Source organism: Paramacrobiotus metropolitanus, unplaced genomic scaffold (assembly GCF_019649055.1).
Source record: "Paramacrobiotus metropolitanus isolate TYO unplaced genomic scaffold, Prichtersi_v1.0 Parri_scaffold0000002, whole genome shotgun sequence".
Lineage (NCBI taxonomy): Eukaryota > Metazoa > Tardigrada > Eutardigrada > Parachela > Macrobiotidae > Paramacrobiotus > Paramacrobiotus metropolitanus.
In genome coordinates, this window is record NW_026570222.1 from 2056699 (window position 1) to 2075829 (window position 19131).

The following is a 19131-nucleotide window of genomic DNA, read 5'->3' on the forward strand; positions in this document are numbered from 1 at the left end:
CATGGCTGCGGCACATTGAGGAGTGGTGTTTATCATGTTATCTACAAGCATACGGTACCTATCCGTAGGTTTGTGATATTAATGCCAAAGCAATGAGTTACTACGAGCTTCCTTAATCCCGGTCAATTTCACCGGGTGGCAATATCCGGCAAGGATATCGTATAACCTGCAATCACACTCCGCTTCTAATTCCAGAAGCCTGTTTTACGCGTTCGGGATTACCACAAAACAGAATATTACTGTAGTCGTTTCCTTATACGCGCAGTTAATAACAGCTGTCTTTATACACCTGACTATACGTTAAGTAGATTCGAATTTATAAGAAAATTGTTTTTAGAAAAACTAAAACTCCGCATTTTAGTGACCTTTACAACTTATCAGTAAAAGTATACGTGCATAGCGCTAGCCAGCAGTAATTTTGTGTCGATATAAGAGTGCAGAACTCTTTTATAAAATTATGGCAACATCGAGTAACCAGAACTGATGTGTAGGACAGTAGAAGAGTCTAGAGCAAGCGCTTAGTCTTAGCAGTCAGAACCTAGCAAGAACGCGCAAGAATTAAGCACGGTACCTGAGAATTGTATCGTAATATCAGCGAGATACTGATCATAACACAGAATGTTGTAGTCGATCTGAATCACATACATTATAACTCTAGCTGCGACGCTTTCTAACTGCATAAGTTTTCGGGTTCGGGATAGCTGATAGCCTGTGTTGCACACGCCTTACCACGAACAATCGCCAGGGAAAGGTCGGGAATACTGCTAACCAGAAGCGGAATACCGTTTATACCTTTACATGGGTGACACCGGCAGGTTCACGACTGTTAGAATGCACATTCTTCTCAAGACGGTAGAACAGAGTAACGCAAGATCATCGAAAACTTTGACTGGTAACTAAACACATATATTCCAAAAGATTAAAGTAGAGGCCGGAGCGAAAGAATTAGCAAGACCAGTAAAGCAAGATCGGAGACAGGAAACTATGAAATTCTGATCGTGAGCGCTCTGTTTTGCTGGTTCTGCACAGTGGCACAGTAAATCTTTTGTTAAGGTAACCCCCTTCGCGGTAGTACGGTGAGTGCGAGTTAGTGGTAGTGAACGTTTTATTCAAGTAGTAACCAAGTTGGTGAATTTATAATTGGTGAATATATTCTTTTAGAAATCGTTTCTGGACTCAAGTATAAGCTTTTCTTAAATTTCGTTGAAGTCAAAATTGATAAGCAACATTTAAATAATTTATTTAGTTATTCATTTGAAGTTTAATCTGAATGTTGACACGTGGATGCGAAATTTCCATTCGTACACCGGCGGACCAGCCATCTAATATTCTGCCTGTGAGACCGTTCGACCGTTCCAAGTCCTTTGGCGCGTTTTAAAATGGTGAGTTTACGAAATTGTACGGGTCTTGAAGTATTACATAGATTATGGGAGATGTTATCCATCTAGCGCGGCCAGAGCAAGAAGGCACAGAGGGAGCCGGAAAACAACGAAAAGAGCTCTGCTGAAATTACCAATAAGAAACCGAAAGGAGTTCCTCACACGCTTGACACGCTCCGAGAAAGAGATGCCACGACGGTTTTAGCGGAAGACGAAGAGGTTCTACAGGATGAAGAGACCGATGAATTATCCCCATATTTTAGCCGGGATTCCACGCCGAAACTATTGGTTACCACTTCCGATAAGGCCAGGAAAGTAAGCAAATGGCCTACTATGATACGATAATTATTCCTAAGATTATAATAATAAGTAAGCAAGTGGCCTACTATGAAACGATAATTATTCCTACTATGAAACGATAATTATTTTTTATATTGCTACTATGATACGATAATTATTATTATCACGATTACAATGTGCATGGTTACTTTTGCAAAATCGCCAACATATCGTACCTTTCAGAGAACCATTGCCTTAGCAAGGGAGATTGCTAGCGTAATCCCAAACGCTGAATATCGATCTCGAAGGAGGTTTGCTCTCAAAAAGATTATCCCTGAATGTGTGCAACACGGTGTAACCGATTTAATGGTGATAAACGAAAACCGTAATTTACCGGATGCCTTAACTTTGTGCCATCTTCCCAATGGGCCTACAGCTGTTTTTAAACTTCGAAGTGTAAAACTGATGAAAGAAATCAAAGTAAGAAAAATGTTTTTGTATCCAGGCTGGATCCAGAATTGCGCTTGAATGTTATTAAGGAACACCATCGGCATCAGTAATTAATAATTTTACGGTTTACTTTCCTCTAGAATGTGGGCGAAATGACCGAACACTGGCCGGAAGTGATCACCACTAATTTCACGACACGCCTTGGCCATGGCGTCGCTCGTATGTTTTCCGCTTTGTTCCCTCACGATCCCAATTTCCACGGACGTCGCGCAGTGACGTTCCACAACCAGCGGGATTTTATATTCTTTCGCAACCACAGGTATGAATTGATTTATGTGAATTGCAACACAAATTCACGTTGGACTAAAGATTTGTGTAAGTACAGTAAAGTACTTTCTTAATATTTTTGCAGATACATTTTTCGTAATTCGGGGCGAGCAGGACTGCAAGAACTTGGACCAAAATTTACTCTCAAGTTACGGGCGCTGCAGAAGGGAACGTTTGATAGTGAACAAGGAGAATATATCTGGATTCACAAGCAACTTGAAATGAACAAGAGCAAAAGAAAATTTTTCCTTTAACTCCTAAATGTGAATTAAGGAGCTTGTTTGAGCAAAGAATGAAATGTTCGATTCGTACGACTTCTGCTGCAACAGAAAAAATTGCAAAAAGAAGAATTTGGCGTTTCGCCATAATGTAATGTCGGTCTCGTAATATCATCGCAATTAAATAAATCGTATTATGAGTGCTTTCTGTTTTTCCGGGAAAGTGTTAAAGCACTATTAAATTAGAATCCAGTTAAACCAAAACATTTAGAATACTGGGAACAAAACATCTCTCCCTACGCCCTTGACTGCGCATCAAAACCACGAAAATTTCACATAAAGGAAAAGAATGACCACCAGAATAATAACTGCAGCAATTTTAATCGTTGAGGCCTTCTTGTTGAGCGTTTTGGCGTCCTTGCGGTATTTCTCAGAAGCGGCAGACAACATCCCTGCTTTATCTTGGAGGTCCGACAGCGCTTGGCCTCTCTGCAGCACGTCGTCGATATTCTGGACCATGATGCGCTGAACATCCTGCAGTTCATTATTCAGCTGTCCGAGTTGACGGCGCGCTCTGCTGTCGTTAAAAGTCTTCTTCGCCTTCTGAATGTAATTATCTAAAAATTAAAACTTGAGAATAATTATCCAGACGTAATTATCTGAATGTAATTATCTAAAAAAAATAAAACCTGCGAGGTAAACATTTTAAATAAATTAATGCATGCTATAAAGTATACACTAACCCTGCACTGGAAGGAAATTTTAACAATCAGCCACGCGTTCATTGTACGAGAGCATTTCCCTCAAGTGCATGGTTATAGTAATTAACGATTTTTAAGCTTCAAAAATAACAAAATTAATAAACTGTACCTAATTTCAACACCAATTATCAACACTAAGTAGTCAAAATACAGAAAAAATATATCTTGCGGTGTTACCAAGTATACAATACTACAATAGTAACAATACAGTGAATACACTAAACAGCGGTAATAATAAACGATAACAAACGGCTTTCTTTCAAGCCTATAAAAATCGTATGCAAAATAATTTAGAAGTTGATTTGATTATTTGGTTTTATTACCGAACTCAATGAAAGCATATGGTCGAGAGACGGTATTCACGCGGTTTCCATACAGCATATCGAATTCGTTCTGCAGATCCTCCAAATATGAGAACGCAACTCTTTTCGGGAACGATTTTTCTGTCAAAACCAGGTAGCAAACATCGTTCACAATAATATAATGGAAATAATAATTTCCAGAATCAATAGTGCATCGGTTGGGAGAACTCGGAGTTAGTCGTTTGAAAATTTGTTTGGCTTGCGTTTGATACTGAATTAAATTCTTGCCATGCTCTTCATCATCCTGAACCGAAGCTGCTAAAGGCAGCCCATCCGCCATTCGTGCGATCATTGTAAGAAGCACCATTCTGAACAATCAAGTCTGGGAAAGGATAAAGGATTCCAGAAAGATTTCGACCAGTGATTTCAGATGTCCAATTCCGACCAGGCCCAATTGGTAATAAGTTTCCAGTCAGTTTCACACGGTTGCTTTTGTCATGTGGCAGACCAAATTTCAACTCTCTTCGAACTTCCACCAATTTAGGGACAGGGTTAATATTCAAGGAAATGCAGCAAATTTTCAGGCTGTCACTGGTAGTCATACAATCTGGACAAGGATAAAAAGTACAAGTTTGTTATTTATATTATCATATTTTCATAAAATAACTAGCAGTACTCGGATAACGATTTTAAACGAGGTGCGCTATTTCCCATCAATGTCTGGAGAACCAATTTCAATCTCCATACGACAGCCTTGAAGTAGTGTTCATGTTAAAAAAATAACTCCAAACAGCTTCCGAAAACACAAGTGAAAGGCTTCAAGCTCGAAAAATATCAAATAGATTTCTAAATTAAAGCTACAATTTATATTCAGATCTACCAGTCGCACTAGTTGCACCTACAACTCACTGGCTGGCTGTGGCTGCATGACGTGGACGCTTCCTGACTTCGAAGTTTTCCAATTGGTCACCGCGCAGCGAGCCGAGGTTCTCTCATAATATCAAACGGTTATTGAGGCCTTTCGAAGCTCATATTATTTTTTAATTTTAAACAAATAACGGTAAAAATATTTATATTTCGTGTATCTTGTTTTCTATGATTTTATGATGATTTCATGATTTATATGATTTGTTGATATGGTAAGAAAAAGGGGCCAGATTTATGGTTGGAAAACAGCAAGGGAAAAAGAACGTGTTTCTCGGCAACTTAGGCGGTTACCTATTTTAACAGCTTCCGCCACACGGAGGTTGTTGTATAAGGATTTTGTTGGTCTGGTCTTCATCGGTTTCCACTTTCCAGCTTCCTTTGTTGCGATTTGTGGAAGCGCCGAAACATCGAAAGCCTTTAGAGACTGTGAGCACTGAGAGTGTGAGGTTGATCCACTGTTCCCGTTTATTAAACGTGAACTCCTTTAATTATTTATCATTTTATGTTATCCTTTCAATAACACAAACATCATTTATCGGCAATCTACTCCAATGTGGTTGTAGCAAACTAAAACTTCTAATTCCTGGACTCGCTATGTAAGTACTTACTGTACCTGTACTTTAGCCGTGGACCGTGGTGCATGGGTCGGCGAAGCGCGCACTTTCTGCTCGTTCGGATGTCGTGAAAACCCGCAAAACATACAGTGCACTGATGTCTAGCCTTCCCTTTAGTGCTTTCCACGTTGGAACGTGAAATCGATTTTTTGGAGCTCAAGAACTCTGGATAGCAGTTTACCATGAATTCGTCGTTCGAAGGTTAGTTTGTGAATTTGCGTGCTTTCCTGCGATGTTTACTTAGTCACGCGAGGTTCGTGCGATATCTAATGCGCGTAATTATTAAGTAGCATGAGTGCCCTTAGATTTTCCGTTTTCGAGGTGATAACTTTTTGAAGAAATTTCTGAAAAATATTATTATATGTTCTAAGTGTTCTTTTTCCATGTCTTGTATTATCCAGAAAATGCGCCAGGGTCTCCGCAAAGTCCTATTTCGCGAGCATTCGCGGAGTTTTGGGATCAGGTGATGTTAAGCAATGGGCTGAAAACCTGGACTGTCGGATGTAAGTGTGGCGAAGATAGCTGCATTCCGAGTCAGTTCTTCCTTGCACAAGGTGGCGTTTGTAGTTTTTATTGGGTTACTTTGCAGACACAACAGCCGGACCTTCATTTGATGAGGCTTCGCAAGATGGTCAAGTGCCGCGAAGCTCTCCGCTAGCCTGTGAGACGGCCGCTTCAACGAGCACACTGGAAGTGGATGCACAGCTGCCGGATGCGGATGTTCTGGGATTCGCAGCCAGCAGCTTTGATGAAGCATTCGCTGAGATTGAACAGAATCAGCAGCCGGAAAAGGCTAGCGACGAGGTCTCCATTGCATCTGAAACTGAAATGGATGCTGGCGACAACAAGACGGGAGCCGGACAGAAAAGATCGTACGATGACACGGCGGACCAGAGCGGGTCGGATTCTGAGGGCAGGAAATATTTGCGAGCGGAGGATGATGATGGAGACGATGCCGAAGAAGGCAACGATGAAAATATTGACGAAAATCAAGCGGAAGAATTCGGTGAAATCGAGGAGATACCGGAAGAATCGGGCGAAGTTGAAGAAATAGCGGAAGTGGCTGGCAATAAGTACCAAAAAGGCAATGGCAAGCGCATAAATGTGTTTGTTTATCCAGAAAGCGACGGAGATGACTAGGCAACAGGTAAATGTTGGTTCGATTTCCAGCAGCTGTTCCCTTTTTGTACACATGATCTACGGATTCTGAAATTGTTATGAGGAATTTGGGTAGTGTTGTTATGTTGATCGGAGTAGAGTGATTTTGTACGGATTAAGTGCCAAGTTTTTATAGCAGCGATTTTGTCGTTTTTTTTAAATTCTGATTGAGATTGGTGATGCCGACTGATGCGCGACAAGAATCTACGTATTTTCGAGCACTTCGTATAGAAGGACCAGTACAGTAATATTTAAAAAGTAGATTGACTACAGTATAATTATAGTATCTGTTTTACTCCCTGACACGTTCTCGAGCCTAATTCATGCTTCATGCCTGTGGCAACGCAGTGTTCGCCATAAACTCCATTGGAAACTCAAGGTCAGATTTCGTCGAACTGTGCATCAGTTTTTTTATGAAATCTTTACACTCATTAGAATAAGTAATTAAAGGTACTCATGGTGAGGTACTGAGACTTCTGTATGTAGTCATTACAATACTGCTTGGTGTTTGTGCTTGTGTCTTGTAGTTCTTGGTAGGTAACAGTAAATACTGTACAGTATTCTCATGAAAAATTTTTCTTTGAGTATTGGCAGTCTGTGAACAATAACATGAATAATTATTGCCGCTGAAGGTAATACGCGAAAATGCATTCTGCTCAGGTCAGTTTTGGCAATAATAAAGGACAAATGAAATTGAAAGTATTTCCAGTGTACGGTGAGTACGTGGTTAATTACCGTTAATAGTTAACAACTTAATTAACGCTCCTGTTTTATGTTGTTTTATGCTCACATACACGTTTGTTTTTTATTGTAATTTTTACAGCAGTGTTATTTAATTAGTTGTACGTACAAGTATGGACTTGTTTTGTCCAATACTACAGTCGTGTTAGTTCGGTGTTTGTTCAGAAGCAAGCAGATAATGGTTTACTATTAAACTAGTCCTGCTCTAGAGTAGTATTTCCTTCAAGCGATTTTCCTACTACTACGTGCGTAGTACAGTAAAGTACGTTAATCACAAATAATCATAAGTGGCACATTTGAATCATTAAGTCTGGACGGAGTTAATAAGGTCTTGAGTTCCAGCAAATGATAAGTACTTGCAAGTTCATGCGACGAGTTTTCATGATTTTGTGACCTTTATATATACTACCAAGTACAATCTGTTGCAATGTTCGGCGAACGCAGATCGTAGATGACTAGATGGCAACTCGTATAGATTGGGCAAATTATCGGTTACAGAATAATTGCCAATCATACAACTTTTGTTTTATTCCGCCCTGGCTGGTATAACATGACAATCTTTGTAGCTCAGACTAGTTCGACTTAAAATTAACCGAAAGAAGCGATAATCCCTGGAGGAAGAAAGACTGGAGAACGAAAGCGTACTTAACTCATTGTCAGCTACAGTAACTGCCTGCTGCTTCTTCTCAATATAACTAGATTCCAGGTGAGTAAAAATATGCTCGTTTTCGTTATTCTTATACGACTTTTGCCACTGCATTTTCTGTGCAAGCGAAGAAATATGAATTTTATGCTTGATTTGCTTGATTTCGGTAATGCCCTTAATCAGTGCTCATACGAGATTTCAAGTAATTTCGCACAATACACGATTTCTTAGAATCAATATCCATAATTTCATGGCCATTTTGACAATTTCACGAAAACTTTCTAAAACCACAATTTTTGAGAAGCTTAATCCGGATGATATTTGTTCGTTTTACGAGTGAGTTCCAGTTCCTTTCTGTTTTCTGGAAAACTATTCCCGAGTAACATTAATCCCATTAACTTTGTGGTCATTCTGCTAGCATGTTTGCCAACTGCAGTATTCTAGAATCGCGGAAATCGGAACCCGGAAATCGCGGCTTCCGCCTTCTGACGACTCTGGGTTAAAATTGTTGTATATGAACTTAAGCGTTATAATACTGCGAGTACAAAAGCCTGACTCCATACGTAATGTACATAGCTTCCGTCTCGGACGGTATGGCCAGCGAGATTTGCCATCTGGTATGGCAGTGGCGATGTGTTTACGTTTGTATGTTACTTTTCGTATTCTTTTGACGACGAGATTTAACAGGGATAGATCATAGAAGCAGCGTAACTGATAGAAGTATGAGTACATGTGGTTTCACTAATTTGGAAAGAAGAACCGCAGTTTTCTTTCACAGCTGATAATTCTACTTTCTTGATATAAACCGTCAAAGAACTCTGGTTGAGGAATTGTCGCTCCCATTTTTCAAGGTTCTCTGGTGGAATGCTGTGTGGGTACATTATTGTAAGCTTGAATTATTACTGCACTGATCTGTGCTAGGTTGTTATCACTATTTGATTGAATTTGGTTCTTATTCTGATGCTGAGAGGAACGATAACAAGGTGAGTAGGGCAAAATCTTTATTAATTGTACGGGTACCCTGTCACAGGGAATCACGATTTGATCGATTTTGGTTTTGAGGAGAGATTAACATCTGGAGCAATCTGGGGACCACTCTATAGGGTATAGATACTACCGACCTTGATTTATGCTTATGTTAATTAGACTTACAAACCTCCTGGAGCTGAAGGCTTGGTCGCCTACAATCGTTTCCCGGACGATGGCTTCCGTTCAGCACGACGAAAGAAAGAGGAAGTTTTACATTCCCACGGGTGCGAAGGACGCGCATTTAACATACGAATTGCCCAGAGAAGGGATAATAGATTTTCAACACACTTTCGTGCCCGAAGATCTCAGAGGCCAAGGAATTGCCGCTAAACTGGTGGACCAGGTAATTATATAATAAAGAGTTATACAGTTTACTATACAATATGCAGCGTACGCCACTGACAATATGTAACAAAAATCTGTTGCAGTTTAATACTAACAAATCAGAAAATTACCTTTATACATTGAAGATGAATTTATTTTTTACCAGTCATATTTTTCAACTCCAGAAATTGGTTGTACGATGCTACAATTACATTATAATAATATTATTAATTATTATAAACAAGTATACATACAAGTTACAGCTGCTGTAAATTTTATCTTACTTTGCAGGGACTTAGATATGCAGCCGCGGAAAATTTAAAAGTGAAGTTGGTAAGTGTTTCGTCCTAACGCCGCATTGCTTTGCGCTTCTTATTTTGGATTTAGAAGTGAGTTACCGGTATCCGCGTACAGCGATAGCTAATAGAATCTGACCTATGATTTTAACTTGTGAAAAACGGTTCCAGATTTTATTTACCCGATTTGAACCTGATAGTAAGTTTTTGATAATTATGACTTAGAAGCAAAGAGTTAGTTAGTGTCTGTTATTCACTGCAAACGGAGTTTAGAAGATTCTGATGATCGCGCTGTATCGCGTTATCACTGAATTTTGTTTTGTTTCAGACTTGTTCATACACGGAAGACTACGTGAACAAAAACAGAACCAAAATTTCGTCAGATCCCTTGCTCGGAAAAATCGAATTCTTATGATAAACCGACCCGTTCAGCGTTCTCATCAGTTACAGCAAAGCTTTATTAGCGCGTCTATCAACCCTTTTTTACCGTGACGAGGATGCTGTCCAGTGTGGTAGAGCAGTAAAACCTTCGTTACGCAATAAAAATGGTACCAGAATAGTGGAAAACATGGCATTGTGTGCAGCATTTGGACACAAATCAGATGATCTGCGATTGCCGCTAAACAGTGAAATAGCAAAACGCGTTTTTGCGGTCCCAAAAAAATTTGGTGGTTGCCGATATTTCCGTTCAAGCTCAGGGAAACAAGAAATCCCAGCACATTACTTCCCGCTCTTTTTTATGCCCCCACCAGCTATAAAAAAGAAATGTTCAGAATGTGCTGAAAACTTCAAATCGCAACAGCCAGAACAGCAGACGAATTCTTACAGAGGGGTCCTTTTTGTGCCGCCTTCGAGGCAGCTTCTTTCATAGCTTTTTCTTGCTCCTTCTGCTTTTGCTTGAAAGCCAGATCGTCCTAAAATAAAAGAGACCATAATAAGAATATTATTCCTCACTGTGTTTGTCACAGTTTGTGGAATCAAAGAAATTACGCACTTCGTCAAGTTCTTTTGCGTCCTTCTTAGGTTGCTTCAGCGGCTTCTTTTTACCACCTGGAACAGACAATACGTTAGCAAAATATTCCAAAAAATTAATAAACACTGAGGAATGGTAAATATGTATAGGTGGTAAAACCGTAAATGCAAAATTATCGTGTACCATGTGACTGTTGAGAACTGAGACTCAAAAGTCACCATGCAGCTTACCGTAACTCAATGAGCGGGCAATTCACGAGTAACATCAGCGACTAAGATGCGAGTGTATCAACCAGTAAATATAGATAGTAATAATAACCCAATAAATAATAATGACAGAAAACGTTTGTACTCTGTGACTCGAGATCTGAAAACCCACGACAAACAAACAATCACAGCTTCACGGATTAGCTGATGTACATAGTATTTTGTAGTTCTACCTGTGCGAGTACGGAAGTTCTCCATGCAGAAACAATTATTACAGTAGGTATTGATGTAAGTACTTACGATTACTAGTAACACCTGCTAAAACTCAATCAGTCTTAAATCTCAGGAGTTACACTTGATTCGTACTTTTCGTGAACTGCAGTTTGCGTGCTTACCTTCTCGGCTAGACATTTTGAATTCGGATGTTAACTCAGCGGCCAACAAAAGAAGTCAAACTGTTCAATTAGCCCGATGAAATCAAAATTGTTAAATACTGACACAACGTCTAAAGTCCCAAGATGAAGGCTGCGAAAATTCCCGATTCCAAAAAGCTTATTTTCCGGAAAGCAAACTACACGAGACCACAAAATCTCCAATCCACAAAAAATTTTCTCATAGGTCGAAAACAGTAAAAATGTAAAAATCGACAACAACGTGTACAGACATACTACCAGTGCACTACATCATCATTATTCATTGCGCAATAAATTTTTTGACGCTGGAAATGTTCACTGAAGCCAGCACTCAACACGGACTCAGCATCACTTTAGCAGTAACGTAGTGACACGTACGCATGCGGTGGCCCATGCCGCACGCCGTTGGAATGCAAATCTTCAAAAATTCCTAACTTTGTTAATTTTTGCGTTAAATTTTTATACATAAGCTTAAAAAACACAGAATAATTCATACTAGTAGGCAGAACAAGTAGGTTTTCGTTTTTCCTCTAGGGTTATGCACTGTGAGCCTATGCAGTTAGCATAGTTGTCTATGGAGGACTCATTTAAGACGTCTCATAGGCGGCTATGCTAACCACGCATGCTCACAGTGCGTAACCCTAGAGAAAAAACGAAAAACCACTTGTTCTGGCTACTAGTATGAATTATTCTGTGTTTTTTAAGCTTATGTATAAAAATTTAACGCAAAAATTAACAAAGTTAGGAAATTTTGAAGATTTGCATTCCAACAGCGTGCGGCATGGGCCACCGCATGCGTACGTGTCACTACGTTACTGCTAAAGTACTGCTGAGTCCGTGTTGAGTGCTGGCTTCAGTGAACATTTCCAGCGTCAAAAAATTTATTGCGCAATGATGATGTAGTGCACTGGTAGTATGTCTGTACACCAACAACTAGTAGGGTAGGGCGGTAGGTGTTGATAGTGCAGCATGCCGCCGTCACAGGCGGTGGCCCGACGGACATTTCGGACACCTCTTTACTCTTATTTACGAGTACGCGCAGCTAGCTGTGATGTTGTCCAATTCCGTTCTTCTCCGGTAAGTCCGGTTAATACGTACTTACCGTAGCGGTCGACGCCGGTATCTACAGAAGAAAACAAGATCTATTCTGGTCTGAGGTCTGCCTTTTATAGAACAGATCTGATGCAGGATTACAGGGAAAATGCGGCATCCGATATAGCTTCTGCTTAAAGCACAATGAAAAGGGTGGAATTTTAAATGAGTTTACGGTACTCAGCTTATACTTTACAGTAGTTACTAATTGGTATCAAAGGACAAGTACTTATGCATTTTTCTTGTTATAATGGTCGATTGTTTATCGATTGTGCACAGGTTGTTGCGGCTTCTTTAAAAGTCAGACGGTCAGAAAAAGCAATTTTCCCGTAGAAGGTGTAGAGCACAAGAAGGAACTAATCTAACTGTTAGCGGAAAGGACTGAAGGCCGGGAGACCCTTGCAGTTCTCTTACTTTGGAAAGCTGTAGCGAAGTTTAATAGTGAAATCCGTTCCAGTTTACGACAGACAGAACCGGCGATTGCAAACGAGTAAGTAACTATTACACTCCACTTGGACACTGCAAACTCCTTTGTGCACGATTTTTAGGTATAACATTTTTTAAATTCTGAAAAAAAGCATTATTTTAAATAAATAAGTTCAAATAAAGAACCGTAACAACCAAACGGGCAGGAAAAGTTGCTACTGACAAAAGGGAACATCTTGAGAGAATCAGGAAGGTATGAGAAAGAAGGCAACGCCATAATTCCATACTGTCTTCAGCAACAAGACGGGTAGCCGGTAAACGTCACATTTTCCGCAAAACACAGTCAGCCTTCAAATCAGCGATGACTCCGCAGCTTACGCCCGAGGTCGGGATGGAGAGAAGCGCCTTTATGTTTCCGACTCAATCCCACACGGATTCCACCGGGTGGATACGCAGATATACCCGCCTTTATATTGGCACTACGAGCGCGATAATAACACAAAAAATCATGAACTCCAACTCGGCCCGACTGCTAAAAACTTAAGCACGGTAAATATGTGCAGGATTTTTTCCTGTGCACAAGTGCTTATTTTTAAAAAAACCAGATATCAAATACAGTTATGGCGAAAATTTATCTGGTTACTGCTGATGCTTATTTTCAGGGTTAGTATGTGCCCAGTGCCCACCTGGAACTCGGTTTCGAAATTCCCTCTTCGCCATCTCCCCTGCAGCCAAACAACGAAAACTTAAAGGATTTAAATCCAGGTAGAATGCAGATACAACAGTTTTTCAGATACAACAGTTTTCAGTTTTGTAATTCACAGCTTATTAGTGGCAGGCAGTGACAGCTATCGCTCACTCAGATTCGTCTTCGCTTGGTTCCGGTTCAGATTCTGATGACGTTGACTGCTTCCGCTTCCTGCCGGTCTTTCGTGCACCCTTAGCTGCACCTTACATTTGTCCAAACAACCGTAAATGACTGGATGTCCACGAATTCACATCGTATCTTATTATCGTATTTTCACTTACTTGTTTTCGCCTTGCTTGGTGCTCTACAATTGAGATAATCGACAAATTATTACAAATCAAAATACAAGGCACTGTACTAACAGGACTTCAAGTAATGTTGTCCTGCACGAACAATTTTATGAGACCACAATTCATTCTTACGATTTCTTCGCTTGAGCGCTTTTATTGATCTCAGAACGCACTTTCGCGACCGGTTTTCCGCTCGCACCAACCGAAGCTCGTGGTGCTGGGGGCTTTGTTTTTTCAGTCTCTGACGGTGACACAACCTGCAGCAGCGCGAATCAGAAAGTTTAAAGGCAGGAAAAGAACCGTGAAAAGTACGAAACAACTCCGTGAGCGCTTCACTGCACAAGCAAGAGCTGAGCAAGGCAGCATCAAACGTACGTAAAATTGCATACCTGCTTCTTCTCGGGAACTGTCTGTTTATCGCTTGACATCGTAAACGTTTGCTTGTACGCTGATGGGCCGCTAGGACCGAAAGCACTACCAGTACATTAATACAAAGATACGAAGCAAATAATCAGTGATATTCAAACCAGAAAAGACAAAGGTAACCGAGTATAAAACACAAAACAAGTGACGACAAACGCAGCAACGTATACGGCTCCTAAGATTTGACTGGAAGGGAGGAGGTCTGGAGTCAGAATCCAGAAGAGCAAAATCAAGCAAGTGAACGCAAACAAAAAAGTTTGCTCCGCGATGACGTATGTACCGAAAGCTAACGTAGCAGCGCACTACGGCGGGAAGACCGACAGGAAAGTTGAAATGCTTTAGGAGTGAAACGCAAAAGCTGCTCTAAACTTTGACGGACCATTGATAAAAATTAAGATATTTAACGGATATCTTTTTTTTATCAATTTTTTTACGTTCATGTTTTCAGAAAGTTTTCGTGTCGAACCTTTCGAGGTGTCCTAAAAGTATACAAACAGTTTTGATACTCTGCACGTTGTTCCTATACTACTACTTACATGTTTGTGTTCACCGAGAAAGCGAGAATTAATCCAAACCTTTTCAGGATCAGGTTGCTATTTCCAATCGGTTGCGCTTTCCAACAAATGTGATTGTGCTTTTTAAATTTGTAATCTGGATGCTATGGAGAAGCACAGCAGCCGACGAAAGCATGAAAGCGGTATCCGGCGGCTAGAAAAGCAGTTGAAGTTATGGAATATACACTGCTTAACATGCTCTTCTCCCACGAAAGTACTTATGTGTTTTAATGTTTTTCATCTTATTACTGTACCCGCGCGAGTTTAAGGGACAGTAAATTCCCCTGGACCGCCCGCAAGTAGAATAATTAGACAATTAAATAGTAGATACTGCGAAGATATAAATGAGTGTCTAAGTTGTAAAAATAAATGTGTTAATTCTGTTGTTATTTTGTTGACATATCAAGTTGTTCTCTTAAAGGAAATACTATTCTGCTCCAATACATTATACTCGATACTCCGGTGTTATCATTTTTTGTGGCAAATGCAGGTGTTAGGAGTTGGAAACGCCGGCTTGGCTTGCGGTTTTTCCGAACAGGACGTCATAAACGAGATTGCGAAGATTTTTACTTTGCAAACTTCTTTGGGACAGCCAATTCCGCGGACTGAGGTTACCATGATTGCGGACAAACAATTTTCCCTCATTTCCTGTGAAAACGAAAGCGCTGCAGAACAAATTCATCAAAGTATCTCTGGGCGATCTTTTACGACCAGCTTTGGATCTGAATTTCCCTGGTTTCCCGCATATCTCGCAGACTTCGGTACACTTTGTAATTATTGCCCAGATAGTTAATTAGAATACAATTCAGTACATTCAAAACTTTATATTCGCTTGAATATTTTTAAATGGTGCAGCAACTGACTAACAAACTGGGAGTATTCGGGTTTTCGGTTCGCTAATTCCATGTGACTTTTTCGGCCGAGACTGATTGATGATTTACGGTATCACGTGGATGGATTAACAAATTTAGACTACACTATTATAATTATGTACTAGCGCTATGTTTGTAGATCCGAGGCAGACACCGGATTTATTATCACCCAAACAACCTCCTGGACTGCATTACTACCCTGAATTTGTAAGCCCCGAAGAGGAACATCAGCTTATTGGTTTTGTTGAATGCGCTCTGCAGAACGTTCCATCTAGTACGTAATAATCAAAGTTGGTTAATGTGTTTGTAAAATTACGTGTGGAAATTAGTTCGGATGAAATGATGTGACTCCATACGTCTTTTCACAAATAGTCATGGAAAAGGTTCGGCTTTCTCGTCGTTTGCCGTAATGGGCAGTTTACTAGTAAGAGATCACGAGTAGAAATTGTCACCTTAACCAGAATCCTGTTCATTTGTTGTAGAAGACGTTTTACGAAACAGAACAGCACTGCATTATGGATTCAGGTTTCTTTATGGATCGAACAATGTGGATATGAAGAAGGAGACCGTCGAACCAATTCCGGCAGTTTGTGATCCTCTTAGATCGAAGTTGGTCGCTTTGGGACTTTTTGAAAGACCTCCTGATCAGCTGACAATTAACATTTATCAACCTGGTCAGGGTAAGTAATGATAATTTTTCCACTGAACACAGTGCATTTGTGGAAATATACAGTACTGTTTGATCCTATGTGAGAACTAAGGTTATGCTGTTGTAAGCTTGCGACCAGTTCATGCACAATTTTTAGGAATACCAGCACATGTGGATACTCATTCCGTTTTTGAGAACGGTATTTGTTCGATCAGTTTGGGCAGTCCGGTGGTGATGAACTTCTCTCGTGGGTCAGCGACGTTGCCAGTAGTGTTGCAACCCAGAAGCGCATTAATAATGAAGGACGAATGCCGCTATGCGTGGAAACATGGGTTTGTTTTCTTAATTATATTGTTAATTCCGAAATACTCATTTAAAGTATTTATATCGATAACGAAATATACGTAACTTACTTTAACTATTTTGTGCAGGATTACGCCGCGTACAACCGATGTCATTCCAGGAAACAACTCGCGCCGAGGAAGGCGTATTTCGCTTACCTTTCGCTGTGTTCGCAATCACCCATGCACATGTGCATATCCCGATGAATGCGACAGTCAGTATACCAGACCTTCTGATCACAGCAGAGCAAATGATGAGAACGCTGGTGGTAACCAAGAAATCAGCTCAGAATTATCGCTGGAAGAAAGCCATGTGTATCAGGTAAACACCAAGGAGTTCAAAAAATTTGTTTTGAAACTTATTATCTGTGGATAGTGTATTTTGAACCTAAATGTGCCGTTATCGTTATTACTTAATGAATTCTGAAGAATTCCTACTATCACTACGGTACCTGGGCATCATTAGTGGCGCTGGACGATGGCATTGTAGTAGTAGTAATGAAATTATTATAGGCACTGTAGCGACTGAGTAGCCCCCAACAACATTTACAACATTTAAGTACGTGACATTTAAGTACTCACAACATTTATATTTATGGCACTTACATTGCATGTCGTTTTTTTCAAAGGTCAGACTTGAAAATGTCGTCACAGATCACTGGTACTGCACTACGGGCTTAATTAATGCACGTAATCTTCAAAGTGTTTTGCCTATAGAAATAAGTGCAGGCGGCGAGTATACAACCATTAATTGTATTTACCTGTTTCGTTTTCTTCAGGTTTATGAAGACATCGCAGCGCATTTTAGTCAGACACGATACAAGCCCTGGCCTAAAGTGGTGGAATTTGTGGAATCAATACCATGCGGCGGCGTTGTAGCGGATGTGGGTTGTGGCAATGGAAAATATCTTGGCTTAAGCAAACAAATATTCGAGGTAATTTTTCTATCATTATTTGTCTTTACATTTTTCTTCGCTTCTCACTAGTGCGCACACACTCTACTTCAAGGTTGGATGCGACCGTAGTGTCAACCTGATTGATATTTGCCGCGACCGGAAACTTGAGGTTCTGATTAGCGATGTACTGTCGTTGCCGTTCAGAGATGGCTGCTGCGACGGCGTGCTGTGCATCGCCGTGATTCATCATCTCAGCTCTCAGGTAGCTGCACTTTATTGATTTACGGTATTTTTCAGACCTGTCAAAAGAATCCGAGCTGGACATGATAACGAAATGAAAGAGGCTGTTTACTTTGCGGTTGTCAACTCCGCCACATTACAGAGCATTTCGAAAAGTGTTTTTAATTGCGTGATTAGTATCCATTTCCGCGAAGATCAGGGTATGTGAGACAAACGTTCCTTTGTTTTGTAGGAGCGCCGAATAAAGGCTTTGCGGGAACTAGTACGAGTATTATCAGTGAACGGCAGCGCATTAGTGTACGTTTGGGCACTGGAGCAGAAAAAGGATCAGAGAGTTTCTACTTATTTGAAAGGCGGCGGCAAACCAAGTACCTCTTCGAAAGACGGAGGCGATGAACGTGAGCAGACTCTTGATGTCCTTCCCACTGAGGCGCGATTGAATACTGCCGATAGCAGTGACGGCACCGAATTGCCCATTCATACCAACCGGACCCAATTTAAACAGCAAGATATTCTCGTGCCTTGGCATCTCAAACCGAAACGTAAAGAATGTGATGCGGTGAAGCAAGACGAAAAAGTTTTTCATAGATACTATCATGTTTTTCGAGAGGGTGAGTTGGAAGAGTACTGCGAATGCTTGGATAATATCGAAATTTTGCAGAGCTATTATGACGAGGGAAACTGGTGTATTGTTTTGCGAAGATGTTTTTAGTTGCATAGATTTTTATTCTTAGAATTCTTCTTTTTGATTTCTGATTACAAGGCAAATCATTTTGTCTATACCAGTCTATACGTAGGCAACCAAAAACATACGTATTCGTTTATGCCGGCTTTAGGCGGATAACAATACTTACTTAAACTTCAAAGAAATCACTAGGTACTTTCAGTTCTGACTGCCTTATGATAATGCAGCCCAACGGACTGTGCGTCATGCTGCTATGTGTCATTCAGAGATAACGCAAGCGTTGTGCATTGGTTTGTTGCAACAGTCAACACATGCCCACTTTAAGGCAACACTGCCCAACGGTAAATCTAGTCTCGACTAGATTTTCCGTTGGGCATCGTTGACTTATCCATGCATTGCGCGTGTTACACGCTGTAGATGGTGAGTGCTGTGGACTGCACTGCCCCGTTAATACCGTGCTATGGACGCTATGTACTAACAAATTTAGATCTAACATAATTACGAACGCAGAGTAATGCGTATGCTATCATTAATAATTTAATGACTTAGGGCATTAATTACTAATTAGGCAGTAATTTCCCGCAGTCATTAATAATTAGGCAATATTTAAGCTAATTAGACAGTCATTCAAGACGGCGGTGGTCAGCTTTTTTGATATGTTAAAGGTAATTAAGCTAATCAGGCAGTAACTTCACGCTCTCATTAACAATGTGGAGTTTATGATAAGTCTAACTTATCATAAGCTGGGGCATTCATATATCGCAGCCGTTACCGTTGCTGTGTTGTCGCATTATTGGATAGTTTTCTATGAGTCAATTGTGATTACTCATGGTTTTGACTTATCGTAAGTTAAACTTACGATAAGTCAGAGT

The 19131-nt window shown here is 40.3% G+C and overlaps 6 protein-coding genes and 1 long non-coding RNA gene across 12 annotated transcripts; 4 read left to right on the top strand and 3 right to left on the bottom strand.

The window, feature by feature from the left end:
* The first annotated feature begins 1081 nt into the window (after nt 1-1081).
* Nucleotides 1082-2808, top strand: LOC129586925 (ribosome production factor 1-like). Its single transcript, XM_055480442.1, has 5 exons — nt 1082-1382; nt 1449-1694; nt 1902-2138; nt 2249-2427; nt 2521-2808. Exons 1-5 carry the CDS (start codon nt 1380-1382, stop codon nt 2687-2689), a joined length of 834 nt encoding a protein of 277 aa, XP_055336417.1. The 5' UTR covers nt 1082-1379; the 3' UTR covers nt 2690-2808.
* LOC129586938 (vesicle-trafficking protein SEC22b-like) lies at nt 2587-4623 on the bottom strand. The gene is made up of 2 exons (XM_055480477.1): nt 3738-4623; nt 2587-3270 (listed from the first exon to the last, which is right to left on the bottom strand). Exons 1-2 carry the CDS (start codon nt 4081-4083, stop codon nt 2969-2971), a joined length of 648 nt encoding a protein of 215 aa, XP_055336452.1. The 5' UTR covers nt 4084-4623; the 3' UTR covers nt 2587-2968.
* LOC129586929 (germ cell nuclear acidic protein-like) lies at nt 3716-6633 on the top strand. 2 transcript variants are annotated; one of them, XM_055480465.1, is made up of 4 exons: nt 3716-5069; nt 5268-5458; nt 5659-5760; nt 5847-6633. In XM_055480465.1, the coding sequence occupies exons 2-4, from the start codon at nt 5440-5442 to the stop codon at nt 6395-6397; spliced, it is 672 nt and encodes a 223-aa protein (XP_055336440.1). In that variant the 5' UTR covers nt 3716-5069; nt 5268-5439; the 3' UTR covers nt 6398-6633. The 2 variants fall into 2 exon arrangements, with proteins under 2 accessions (XP_055336440.1, XP_055336430.1); XM_055480455.1 differs by having other exon boundaries at nt 3718-5239; nt 5375-5458.
* Nucleotides 6634-6833: 200 nt separating this feature from the next.
* Nucleotides 6834-10008, top strand: LOC129586946 (protein NATD1-like). 5 transcript variants are annotated; one of them, XM_055480505.1, is made up of 7 exons: nt 6894-6948; nt 7076-7130; nt 7723-7862; nt 8581-8785; nt 8949-9174; nt 9447-9488; nt 9780-10008. In XM_055480505.1, the coding sequence occupies exons 4-7, from the start codon at nt 8763-8765 to the stop codon at nt 9864-9866; spliced, it is 378 nt and encodes a 125-aa protein (XP_055336480.1). In that variant the 5' UTR covers nt 6894-6948; nt 7076-7130; nt 7723-7862; nt 8581-8762; the 3' UTR covers nt 9867-10008. The 5 variants fall into 5 exon arrangements, with proteins under 5 accessions (XP_055336491.1, XP_055336498.1, XP_055336463.1 ...); XM_055480516.1 differs by lacking the exon at nt 7076-7130 and having other exon boundaries at nt 6834-6948; XM_055480523.1 differs by lacking the exon at nt 7076-7130 and having other exon boundaries at nt 6845-7075; nt 8724-8785.
* LOC129586969 (uncharacterized) lies at nt 9892-11305 on the bottom strand. The gene is made up of 4 exons (XR_008690252.1): nt 11026-11305; nt 10446-10501; nt 10278-10365; nt 9892-10203 (listed from the first exon to the last, which is right to left on the bottom strand). It is a non-coding gene; the product is annotated as an uncharacterized LOC129586969 (long non-coding RNA).
* Nucleotides 11306-12569: 1264 nt separating this feature from the next.
* LOC129588642 (uncharacterized) lies at nt 12570-14242 on the bottom strand. Its single transcript, XM_055482965.1, has 6 exons — nt 13989-14242; nt 13732-13856; nt 13591-13613; nt 13421-13511; nt 13248-13286; nt 12570-13040 (listed from the first exon to the last, which is right to left on the bottom strand). The coding sequence occupies exons 1-6, from the start codon at nt 14025-14027 to the stop codon at nt 12917-12919; spliced, it is 441 nt and encodes a 146-aa protein (XP_055338940.1). The 5' UTR covers nt 14028-14242; the 3' UTR covers nt 12570-12916.
* Nucleotides 14243-14426: 184 nt separating this feature from the next.
* Nucleotides 14427-18398, top strand: LOC129585388 (alkylated DNA repair protein alkB homolog 8-like). The gene is made up of 10 exons (XM_055478044.1): nt 14427-14507; nt 14606-14790; nt 15067-15337; nt 15588-15722; nt 15931-16128; nt 16255-16429; nt 16529-16760; nt 17218-17373; nt 17447-17596; nt 17807-18398. The coding sequence occupies exons 2-10, from the start codon at nt 14683-14685 to the stop codon at nt 18284-18286; spliced, it is 1905 nt and encodes a 634-aa protein (XP_055334019.1). The 5' UTR covers nt 14427-14507; nt 14606-14682; the 3' UTR covers nt 18287-18398.
* The last annotated feature ends 733 nt before the right edge of the window (nt 18399-19131 follow it).